Source organism: Hemicordylus capensis, chromosome 16 (assembly GCF_027244095.1).
Source record: "Hemicordylus capensis ecotype Gifberg chromosome 16, rHemCap1.1.pri, whole genome shotgun sequence".
In the NCBI taxonomy this organism is placed as follows: domain Eukaryota; kingdom Metazoa; phylum Chordata; class Lepidosauria; order Squamata; family Cordylidae; genus Hemicordylus; species Hemicordylus capensis.
Genome location: NC_069672.1, coordinates 12,641,224 through 12,653,857, shown reverse-complemented (window position 1 = coordinate 12,653,857; position 12,634 = coordinate 12,641,224). Strand labels below are relative to the sequence as shown.

General features: G+C 51.3%; 1 protein-coding gene across 12 annotated transcripts in view; it reads left to right on the top strand.

Annotated features, from left to right (window-relative positions):
- The window catches only part of AGRN (agrin), a 189,505-nt gene that overhangs the window by 83,063 nt on the left and 93,808 nt on the right, over positions 1-12,634 (top strand). For all 12 annotated transcript variants that reach the window (XM_053280838.1, XM_053280837.1, XM_053280843.1 and 9 more), the window contains one exon: positions 2,342-2,389. In XM_053280838.1, coding sequence (XP_053136813.1) covers positions 2,342-2,389 — 48 coding nt within the window. The remainder of the gene's footprint in view (positions 1-2,341; positions 2,390-12,634) is intronic.

The window sequence follows — 12,634 nt, the reverse complement described above, 5'->3', positions numbered from 1 at the left end:
GTCTTGGATGCCGGCCCGCCTCCCACCTGCCCCCTTACTCGATAACCAGGCATCTCCTTTCCAAGACCAGGTCACCAATCAACTCAATGGGATTTGATGGATCAGTATCTGGGGAGACCCCAGTGCGATAGGTAATGAATAGTTTGATTTGCATGGCGGCTGGGTGGGGGACGGGACCGTGATGGATTGACTTGCCCCTGGCAGCTGCTCTCTGGTCCCTGCCCTCCCCCAGCACCAGGGGGGAAGTATATTTTGTGGCCTTTGCGGACGTCCAAGAAGGTAACCTCCCAAACATCTGCAAGCTTTTTTGTTCCTCAGGAAAATTGGAGATGCAGTTTGCTCCTGCGGCAATTTTTTTTTTGCTTTAGGCAGAGAGGCAGACCATCAGGGATTCTGAAACGTGCTCAGACTACAACTCCTATCATCCCCCTGCCACAGCTGTGGTGGGGGTGATGGGAGTTGTAGTCTGAAAACAGCTGGGGATCCAAGTCAGATAAGCCCTGCATAAAACATTTGGGTCCTTCCGGATCACATTTGTGCCAGGGGATGATGGGTGTTGTAGTTCAATAGCACCTGGGGACCCAACGTTTGAGAATCCGTGCATTAAACGTATGGGTTCTATCCAGGTTCACCGGTATTTTTAAACTCTCCAGTTCAGCTAACTTTCAAAAAGCATTTTGGTGACCAGCACAAACACTTGGTTTTGAACCACTTCCGATACGTTTAGCACAGAATACTCTCCGACTCTTGTTTCTCATGTAGCTCTATACAGCAGGGATAATTTCACTGGAGAAAAATATTTTTCAAGTTGTTTTGACATTTTAAAGGTTTTATAAACAAAATACTTGCAACAGGATTTTTTTTTTTAAAAAGAAGCAACCAAGAGAAAGCAAAACATGAATCGTAGAACTGCAAGCTGAATGCCTGATGACAGCACCACTTATTTGGAACCAGTTTCTTCTTTCTGGGTTTAGGGGGTTGGTTCGGGGTTCGAGGCAACCAAGAGATGTTAGATTTGGATTCGGATCTGGTTCATCGGGAAGAGAACCTCTCTGGTCTGGTTTTTGGGTTTGGATTCAGGTTCAGTTCAACTCCCTTTTAGAGTCATCAGTACTGGCCCTGCCGGATGAGGTCCAAGGCCCATCGAGTCACACAGTGGCCCACACCAGATGCCACCGGAAGCCTACAGGCAGGAGTTGAGGACCTGCCCTCTCTCCTGCTGTTGCTCCCCTGCAGCTGGCATTCAGAGGCATCATGGCTCTGAGGCTGGAGGTGGCCTATAGTCTTCCGACTAATAGCCGTTGATAGACCTGCCCTCCATGGATTTTTGCAAACCCCTCTTAAAGCCAAGTCTGATTCGGCACAAAGGCAGCTGCCTAACTCCCCACAAGTTGCCGTGTCCCTGCACGGGTCACTGGTCTGGGTCACCTCCTGACTGCAGGAAGGCAAGCCCAGAGCAGCTAATCAGCCAGAAGCCCAACAGGCAGCCTCTGTCGGTGGATTATCTGCTGAGTGTCTGCCTTAGGACTGAAGACCCATTGCGAAGGCACGGCAGAACTGGGCGCCCCCTATCGTGTTCCAGACAGGGCTCGATGACTGACCCGGGCCTCTTCTGAGGCAGGCCGACAGACACTGAGTTCTGAGGGAGCCATGATCTGCAGAGAAGTCCAAGGGAAATACAGCCGGTAGAGGGTTCAGGAGCTCAGATAGCTTCGAGCAGAGGGGAAGAGAGCTGGGCAAAGTTGGATGGTGCTCCAGCAGGTGCCTGGAGTTGAGCGCCGGTTTATATAGCTGCTGCCAAGAGAGAGTGGTTTAGCTCCCCCCTTCCCCCCTGCAGTCTAAAGAGATCTTGCTTGGTTCCATAGGTGCTGGCAAACCTCTACTTGAGCTAGCAGGTCTTCAGGGGACTCTTCTCAGTTGGGGGGTGAAGGCAGGGCCATGTCTGGAGTGGAGCTGTGGGATCTAGTTCTCCTGGTTCCCCTGGCGTGGAGGGACCCGGTGACATCAGGTTGCTTGCCTGAAGTGGGCTGCTGCCGGTCAGTGCAGGCGACCCTGAGCTAAACAGACCTCTGGTCTCAGACACTGCGGAAGGCCATGTTGTACAGCCAGAAATTGGATTCCCCTCTGGACACGTCCAGCTTTGATTCTCAGAGAATCTCTGAGTTCCTCAGCCAAAACCCCCCACCACACAGCACAAAAAAAACCCCTCCCACAAAAATCCTCCGAACGCACGGCATCTCCGGCGATGCTTTCCAAGATGCAGGGGGCATGTAGAAACCAGGTCAGAGAATCGGAAAGCTCCTCTTTGCCCCCTAACGTTTTCCTGTCTTCTTTCTTGCAGACAAACCGGGCAACTACTTTCCACAGCCACTGCCGACACCTCAGGATGGTGAGTTATGAGAGATTCCGACTGTCCTCGTCCTGGTGGGTGATTTCGGCTTTTGCTGGGTAATCTCGCGGGCTCTGGCGGTTGAGGCCGCGTGCGGAAACGCCCCCTGACCCAGTGATCTATTTCTCAGCCTCGCTCACAGTTCCTCCCCTCCCCGCACAAGCTCGGTGTCCGCCAGGCCCAGTTTTTGTGGGGAGGGGCAATGCAATACCCATCTAATCTAACCCCCTCTGGGAGAAAATGCAAGCCAAGAGAAACAGAACTTTTTGCACGGGGTAATGTGGCCTGCCGCATTTGGACATGTGTCCGTTTCACATGGCTCCCTGGTGCAGGGATGTAGGGTAACCTCGGGGCTAATTCGGAGGGGCCGATTCGGGGCCGATTCGGGCACAACCTTGTGTGCTCCATGTCTGCCCTGAGCACATTTAGGCTCTGTGATGTGTACAGTGGATGGCTTGCTGAAGAGTGGCCATCGAGGCTGAGAAGGGCTTAAATCTGGCCAACACCTTGCTCGCCTAGGGACCCAAATCTCTAACCACTGTGCCAAAATGCACTGGCCGTCTAGGGGTAATATGGTATTGAGTCTAGAATCAAAAAGTGAAGGATCCCACCTACAACAGAAGGAAGCCATCCTGGGTTAGGGGTCACTAGTGTGTTGCCTATAACCAGAAGCTGTGCTCCTCTCCTCCTCACCCCAAACGCTGTCAGAGATGCTCCCTGTTTTTTCGTTTTGATTAAACCCATCTGGCCTCTCCCCCAACCTTCTGGAACTCCACAATATCTCTACACCTTGTGCCTAAATGGAGGCTTTCCCCTTGCTGGCCAGCAGGGTACTTAAAGGGTTATCAGCTCCTGGTTTCAAAAAACAGATTCTGTGGATGGGGCTAGGGAGTGGAGCCAGGCTGGAATCTGCGTGGAGTTCCCCCTGCGTGGGGTGTGGAATGGTGTCCAATGGAGTGAGCAGAGCTACAGTGGTCTCTGGAATGTGGGAGGAGCCAGAACAGTATCTGGTGTGGGTGGAGTCGGACTGCTGACTGATGGAGTGTGGTGGGCGGAGCCAGAATGGAATCTGGTGGGTGTGGGTGGAGCCAGAATGGTGTCTGGCAAGATTGTGGGCGGAGTCAGAATGGAATCTGGGGTGGGGTGGGCAGGGACAGACTGATGGGGGTGGAGCCAGAATGTTGGGTGAAGGTATGGGCGGAGCCAGAACAGAATCTGGTGGGGTGTGGGCGGAGCCAGAACACTGGCTGTGGTTGTGGGTGGGGCCAGAATGGTATTCGGTGTGGGCGGAACCAGAATGGAATCTGGTGGGGTGTGGGCGGAGCCAGAATGCTGGCTGTGGTTGTGGGTGGGGCCAGAACTGCATTTGGTGTGGGCGAAGCCAGATAGGAATCTTTCGGAGTGGGGCTGGCAGAACTTCCTTGGGTTTTCCATTTAAAGTTCTGTAGCCCAGAAAGATAAAGCTGCTGCGAGTACATCAGCGAGGGTTCCTGTCTGAGCTTTCTCGTTAGCGTCTGAGTCAGCCTGTTTCTATATGTATATTCCATACGTGTCATTGAAATTCAATCCACTCCTGCCCCAACAAGCCTGCTCGGCTCGCAGTCGCAGATCGCACACCTGGGCCCCTTGCAGGGCGGCTGTTTCGCATGCATACAGCTCTGCCTAATATCAGGATACATCTATGCAGGCCTGGCAAATTGTATCTGCCTGCCCACTGAACTGACAAAACATTGTTAATGGGTTTAGTATCTTTCCCCTGGAAGAAAGGGGGTTGGCACCGTTTGGGAGTTCGGCAAGCCCTCGGCACAATTATACGTTGTCTCTCTGGTTTTGAACTGAGAAGCAGGGAGAGGCCTTGTCATATTAGGCGGTGGGCGGTGGGGAGAGAATCCCTGGTTCAACCCCTGGCAGCTTCTCCAGGTAGGGCTGGGAAAGACTCCTGCGTGAAACCTTGGAGAGCTGCTGCCAGTCAGTGCAGACAATACTGGGCTAGATGGACCAAGGGCCTGACTCAGTAGGCAGCTTCATATGTTCATCAGGTGCATCCACAGCTCAGTGGTAGGGCATCTCCCTTGCAGGCAGAAGGTCCCAGGTTCAATCCCTGGCAGCATCTCCAGGTAGGGCTGGGAGAGACTCCTGCCTGAGACCCCGGAGAGTCGCTGCCAGTCAGGGTAGACAATCCTGAGCGCGATGGACTGACTTGGTATAAGGTGGCTTGCTCTGTTCCTGTATTTACTCAGAAGTAAGTCCCACTGAGTTCATGTTACTTCCTGGTAACAGTTTAAAATGCCAAGTTTAGATAAGTTCAGGGGCTAAGAGAATGCTTTGCAAAGCTTCTTCCTGTATAAACCTTGCACACACACACACACGCACGCACGCACGCACGCACGCACGCACACACACACCAGTTTTCCTCCCCCCCCGCCACCCCCAACCAGTTTCAAAGAGATCGGCCTGATAGCCAGCCTAAATCAGCTGCCAATTAATAGTTTGTTAATTTCTCCTGTTTGTCAGCGTAGGAGAGCCGAAGTGGATGCTTGATAAAACAGTAAGTGATTAATCTATAATTGGACCGAGAGTGTCTGGCTTTAAAAATAAAAAGCATCGTAGGTGTAGCAAGCATCTCAGTGCTGTGAAATATTAATAAACGAAGACCGCCCAGATGACACGTTCCATTAAAAAACCTGGCAGCTTTGCCCAAAGCATTGGCACCCTCTCTTCCCGAAAAGGTGCCTGTAGCTTGTGCTCTTGCTGTTTTCTTTGCAGAAAGTTGATGGAGAGAAACTTTTCTCCTTCTCACAGAACATTCGAACCGGGGGTCATCCCGTGAAAATGATAGCCAAGAAATTTAGGACCCTCAAAAAGGAAGTACCTTTTCACAGAATGCATAATTAATACAAGGCTGTTTCTTTGAAGGGATGAATGATCTGGCTGGGGATGATGGAAGTTGTAGTTTATGGTTGCCTGTCCTGCTATAATTGAACTAGGGCGGAGGGAGACAAACGTCTCTGAGCAGGAATTGAGGAGCATAGGAGGCTGCCTGTTGAGTTGGGCCTTTGGTCCATCTAGATCAGTATTGTCTACACTGACTGGCAGCATCTCTCCAAGGTTTCAGGCAGGAGTCTTTCCCTGCTCTACCTGGAGATGTTCAGGATGGGCTTCCTGCACACAAAGCAGATGCTCTACCACTGAGCTATGGATGCCCCACATGAACACAGGAAGCTGCCTACTGAGTCAGACCCAGGCCCCACCTAGCTGAGTATTGTCTACGCTGACTGGCAGCAGCCCTCCAGGCCCGGGTTCCAGTCAAGGGTGTTTCCTAGGCCCTAGAGCTACCGGGATTTGAACCCGGGACTTACTGCATGCCAAAGAGATGCTCTTCCACTGAGTTCCCGCCCCACCCTGTAAGAGGAATATCTCTCAGAGTTCACATGCTGTCACCCATCCAAAAGTAAACCAAGGCAAAACCTGCTTAGCAAAGGGGTCCGCTCATACTTGCACCCCCCCAATGAACATATTCCATTTGTGCTCCCTCTGTCACACACTTAACGTGCACCCACACACCCGTCCCTCACGCCCACGTTCCCCCTGCTCCTTCTCAACGAGGAGCGCGTCGTCTTCAGGAAATGTGGGTCACACACATCCGCTCTGTGCTCCGTTAGAATCCACGGAGGCGAGGTACTCTCCTGGGTAATCGCCGATGCCTTCTCTAATTGTGCCTTCCGGCTCTGGGTGAACCCTGGGGGCACTGGAAATTCGGAGCTATGGGGGGTGTGAGGAGACGGCTGGGCCAGGAGGCGCCACCCAGCCCCGGAGGATGGATTCGAAGGAGAGAGGCTGCGATCGATCAATCAGCTTCTGCCTGAGGGGTTTTCTAGGGTGCGTGGGCCTGGTTGGTTACAGCGTGCACATGGGCTTAATCATTAGCGGCACCCACCATGCTCTTTTCCCCAGCTCTTTCCTGCCCAGCTGGACTCTTCTGGTAGTATTGGAGTTAACAGGAGAACAACCTTGCTGGATTAGACCCAGGGCCTATCTCAGTTAGCAGCTTGTCAGATAGGAACCTAGGAAGCTGCCATATCCTGAGTCAGACCCTTGGTCCGTTTCGCCCAGGATTGTCTACCCAGACTGGCAGCGGCTTCTCCAAGGTGGCAGGCAGGAGTCTCTCTCAGCCCTATCTTGGAGATGCTGCCAGGGAGGGAATTTGAAACCTTCTGCACGCCTCTGGGAATAACACAAGCAGGCAATGAAGGCATGCCTCCTGCTGTCGCTCCCCTGCAGTTGGGATCCAGAGGCATCCTGCCTCTGGACCAAGGTAGCCAATGTCCCTCAAGACAGTAGCCACCGATAGACCTGTCTTCCAGGAATTTGTCTAAGCTGAAAACTGCTGGAGAGATGTTGCCAGTCTATGCAGACAGTACTGAGCTCGATGGACCAGTGGTCTGACTCAGTAGGCAGCTTCATATGTTTACCAGGCGCATCCATCGCTCACTGGCAGAGCATCTGATTTGCACACAGAAGGCCCCAGTTTCAATCCCTGGCAGCATCTCCAGGTAGGGCTGGGAGAGACTCCTGCCTATAACCTTAGAGAGATGCTACCAGTCAGTGCCGACAATCCTCAGCTAGATGGACCAATGGTCTGACTCAGTATAAGGCAGCTTCCTACGTAACCTACGACACACATACATTTCTCTCTTTTGGGGGGAAGAATTTCCCAAACTGGTAGATATTTGGGAGGAGGTCTTTGATGGGGAGGAGTCCGTCTTAGCTTAGCCAGAGAAGAATCCCAACCAGTCTGCAAACCGAAGGCCGTACTCGGGACGCCTCTTTGTAGTCTCGTAAAAGCCGGCGGCAGCACAGGAGGCGAAGAAAAGCCTCTTGATGAATTGAATATTGGAAAAAGCCTCTCCCCCCCTCTCTCTCCCTCGCCGGGCCCATAAATACTGGCTCTGTCGTGCGGTTCTCTCTGGCGTCTCAGGCCATCCTGAGGCGTTGGAGGCAGGGGGGAAACGGGTGAGCTCAGGTGGTGTCCTTCACCCTCACTTGCGCCAGGAATCCGTTAGCTGATTAAAAAGGAACGCGTTATACGCTCTCCCTGCCCCGTCTCGGTTTGTGTCCCTTGCATGCTGCGTCGAGATAACTTAGGTCTACACAGCGGCTACGTTTCTTTTTTCTGGATCTTTGGCATGCAGACCGTTGCATGATTTTTCAAAAAAAATCTTTGTGGATTAATTGTTTGCATTTTGGTGAATCGACTAGTGAAATCTCTGTATGCCGATCTCCGTATCCCTTGACCAGCAGGCCCTGGCTACGGTCACTCATGCCCTTATCACCTCTCGTCTGGATTACTGTAAAGCGCCTTACCTGGGGTTGCCTTTGAAGACGACCCGGACGCTTCAGCTGGTCCAGAATGCGGCAGGCGGCCCGCCAGCTTAGCGGCGCTAGGAGATACGATAGTGTGACACCTCTCCTGTGGTCACTGCAGTGGTTACCTATTTGGAACACAGGAACATACGACCGCCTGCTCTTTCCAGAGCGGCTCCATCCCCGGAGGGGAATCTCTTGCAGTGCTCACACATCAAGTCTCCCTTTCACATGCAACCAGGGCGGACCCTGCTTAGCTAAGGGGGCAAGTCATGCTTGCGACCACCAGACCAGCTCTTTGCTTCCAGGCCCGATCCAAACTGCTGGTTCTCACCTTTAAAACCCTTCAGGGCTTAGCGCCTGCATACCTTCAGGACCTCCTGACCCCATCCCGTCCTGTGAGACCTTCTCAGGTTGTCCTTCTTTCAGTCCTTGGTCTCAGAGAGGTCCATAGTCCGAGGGCCCGTGAAAGGGCTTTCTCTGTTGTCATCCCTTCACTTTAGAATTCTCTCCCCTCACCATGATCCCCCCAGATTCGGTCTGCCTCCTTCTGTTCAGACTTTAAGACCTTATTGAAGACCTTTCTTTTCTGCCAGGTGTTTGCCCTATAAATCCTTTAAAAAATAAAAATAAAAATAAATAAATAAATATAAATATAAATATTTATTTATTTATTCTTACTTTGTAGACCGCCCTGAGTCTGTGGATTGGGTGGTATATTAAATCTTTTAATAAAATTAAAAAAAACACGAGTCAAAACAGTTTTTCGGAAAGAATCAAGCAGTTCAGGAAGGTAGGGAGCTGCTTGATACTGAGTCAGATGTTTGGTCCATCTAGCTCAGTACTGTCTTCATTGACCGGCAGCAGCTCTGCTGGGTTTCAGGCAGGGGTCTTTCCCAGCCAGGGATTGAAACTAAGAACTTCTACATGCAAAGCAGGTGCCCTGCCGCCGAGCTCTGGATGTCCCTGATGGACGTATGAAGCTGCATACTGAATCAAGACCATTGGTCTATCTAGCTCAGAATTGCCTACACTGATTGGCAGCGGCTCTCCAAGGTTGCAGGTAGGAGTCTTTCCCAGCCCTACCTGGAGAAGATGCTGCCAGGGAGGGAACCTGGGTCCTTCTGCCTGCCAAGCAGATGCCCCGCCCCCAACCACTTCCCGAATGGCTACGTTTCCTGTATCTTTTGTTTGGAAACTCTGCCCACAAATGCAATAACCAGTAAGGAATATCTCCTCTCAAGGGGGCAGACAAGGCAGAAAGGTCTCCACTTCAGAAGCGTGGGAAGGGACAGAGGGCTTTTGCTTCTCGTCCGCTGAGCTCCTAATCCTTTAGGAGCGTGCTTAGCCAATTAAACGGTCAGGGTGACCAGTGCTAGACCCCGTCTCTATGGGTGACCAGTGCTAGCGTCCTCTATCCCCCGCACCTTCTGCTCCTGGGCAGCTGTTCCAGCTGTCACCGCCTCCCCTTCCTTGATCACCACCAGTGGTTTCTTCAGAACAAGTCCCAGCAAGATGCCTGCCGTCAGGAAGTGGGTAGATGTGTGTGCACAAGTGAGCACTGGAAAGATTTCAAGAGGGAGTGATGTCCGCACACCCTTTGTGAATTCTTAGGAACATAGGAAGTGACTTTATACTGAGTCAGACCATTGGTCCGTCTAGCTCAGTATTGCCTACCCAGGCTGGCAGCGGCTTCTCCAAGGTTGCAGGCAGGAATCTTTCTTGGCCCTATCTTGGAGATGCTGCCAGGGAGGGAACTTGGAGCCTAGATGCTCTTCCCAGAGTGGCTCCATCCCCTGTGGGGAAGATCTTAGAGTGCTCCTATGTAGTCTCCCATCCAAATGCAAACCAGGGTGGACCCTGCTTAGCAAAGGGGGCCATTCATGCTTGCCACTACAAGACCAGCTCTTCTCCTCCTGCGTGGCACCCCGATAAAAAGCTTGCTGTTCAGGACCAGAAATCTCTATGTCAGTCGCGTCTTTTCTGAGTGCTTCCATCCCTATACCAGCGCCCTTGGTCTTCCAGAACCACAGAGATGACCCTGAAAGGGTCAGGGTTTGTTTTTGCACACTCTGCCCAAATTGCTGGCTTCTGAAAGGATGCAGAAGAGCAAACAGCAAATGACTTGTGTACCGTTGTGGAGAGAAAATGAGGCTGTAGCTCAGTGGCAGAGCGCCTGCAGTAAGTGAAGAAAATGACCATCAATCCCCGGTATCCGTGAATGTCCTTGAATCAATCCCCAGAATCTCTGAGTAGGGCTGAACCCCTGCCTGAAACACCAGGGAGCTGCTACCAGCCAGAGTAGGCAATAAGTTAGCTGGACCAACCGCCTGACTCAGTAGAAAGCAGCTTCTTCTGTTCCAAAGACGAATGGAATAAATAGATGCGGACATAGGCTACTTTGCTCCGGAATCGGCAACCCGCAATTAGAGTGTGGGATGAGGACTGGTGGGACCTGAATTCAAATCCCTGTTCAGCAGGGAAGCTTGCTGTGTGACTAGAGGGCCAGTCGCGTCTCTCTCAGCATAAGCTACCTCACAGGGTTGTTGTGGGGAGAAACACAAACACGGACACCGCTCTGCACCCCTTGGAGGAAGAGAGGGATAAAGTAAAGTAAAGTTGTGCCATCGAGTCGGTGTCGACTTGTGGCGACCACAGAGCCGTGTGGTTTTCTTTGGTAGAATACAGGAGGGGTTGACCATTGCCATCTCCTGCGGAGTATGAGATGACGCCACCTTTCAGCATCTTCCTTTATCTCTGCTGCCCGACCAGCGGGGATTCGAACCAGCAACGGGGATTCGAACCAGCAATGTCTTGCTCCCTAGGCAAGTTACTTCCCCACTGTGCCATTGGGTGGCAAGAGTGGAATAGAACGATAAAAATAAATTAAATATAAAACGCTGCTCACCGTGGCTCTAGATTTTCTCTGTGGGGCCCAAAAGTGACCCTTGCACTGGTTCGGTCTCACACAGACTGCTGAGTTGACCAAATAACCAAGTCAGATCTTTCCAGAGGGTTCTCAGTCTGATTTCCCAATTGTGGCCCACTGGACAAAATTTCCATGTGATAATTGGTAGCACGGAGGCCTGCAGAAACCTTTGGGAGAGCAAAATTATTACCACTCCTGCTGAAGTTCTGAACCATTTAAATATACATTTAATTAAATTGGTTTGCTGTGTTTGTGTGTGTGTGTGTGTGTGTGTGTGTGTGTGTGTGTGTTTGGGAAAGGAGTAGTAATAGCAAAGAGGCACTTAGAGGAAAATCCTTCATGGACCCAAAAAGTTGATTCAAATCACGAAAGTTAGGAAACCCCAGACAGAAGCTTTGATTTATTTATTGATTTGATTTCTATGCCACCTTTTCAAAAATGGCTCAGGGCAGTTTACATTAAAACAAAACTAAAATCAATTAACTATTAAAATCAAACACTGTAAACACAACATAAATTAAAACAGCTAAAACAGTTTTTTAAAACCCTAGAAAACCAGGACAAACCTTTATGGTTTAAAAACAGTTAAAAAAAACCCTGGAAGGCCAGGCCAAACAGATAGGTCTTAAGGGCTCTCCTGAAACTTAGCAACATCTCTCCAGAAAGTCTCTAGTAATCGTTTCTAGTCCATCTAAACTGAGGGACTCTTCAGCCTCCTGAAGATTCTTTTGGCCCAACCATCCCACCCACCCACCCCGGCTTCTGCTACAAAACCAGAATGGGTCCTCTAGTGCTCTCACGTGGCCTTTCTCATCCTGAGGCCTTCTGGGCTGGCCTCGTCCAGCTGCCGTGTACAACACGAGATTCTTTCCTAAAGCAGATGCGACGTGGATACACACGGGGGAATCCCCAAGGAATCCTGGTAAGCAGAGTCCTGCCCATAAGCCTCGAACGACTGGACAAAGTGAAACACCAAGAGAGGGTCTTGACTAGGCAAGGCCAGAGTCCTCCTTGTTAACGAGGGCAGAATTCAGAAAATCTGAATTCCCAGGATTCTTAAACTGAAGAAACTGAATCCTGAATTCCCAGGTTTCTTAAACTGAAGCTCGTTTCAGCTCGCTCTCCGCTTTGGGAGGGAAGAGGAGTATCAGGCAGCACCCCATGCCTCCCTGTGATTCTAGTCTGAAGCTCAGTGGCATTTTCCTCACTGTTGAGCCTGTCAGGCAGAGGAAGGAGTGAGCTGTACTTCGGTACTAAAGGTATGGATGGGGAAGATTGCAGTAGAGGGTACTCGGCATCCCACTAGACTGTAAGAAAAGTCCTAAATGTTAATATGCATTTTCAATATCAGGCTTATTATCTTGAAGTGTCCTGACAATTGCAACCGCCGGTGGTTCAGAACCACTCCATATTCCCTTGAAATGTTCTTTGGCGGAGCAGGAAACAGCCCCCCGACTGAGCACCCTGCTTAAGCACCCTGGTCTCTGCGACCAAAAGAGGTGGTTAGAGTCTGTTAAGGAGGTCATTAATCTGTATAAAGCGAGCCTGCGAGCGCTCATAGAATATTCATGAACATTTCAACTCCCGAAGGGGGGGGGGGGAAGGCGACTGATGGAATGCTGCGATCGGCGCGGAAAGGGCTATGAGGGGGAGCGGATGGTTGTGTTTGGCTTGGAAGATGGCCGTGGGAATGCTTGGGAACAGGGGCGTAGCTAGAGGAGAGGGGGCACCATGTTTGCCCCTCTCTGTGGTGGCCCCTTGGAGTGAGGGAGATAATGAAGAATATTGGGAGGGGTGGAGCTTGGGGGCCCTCAGGAGCCTGGGGCCCCGGCTTCTTTGAACCAATTTGCTCAATTATACCTACACCCCTGCTTGGGAATGAAAGAGATGTGACATAGGAGGAACATAGGAAGCTGCCGATGCCGAGTCAGACCACTGGTCCATCTAGCTAA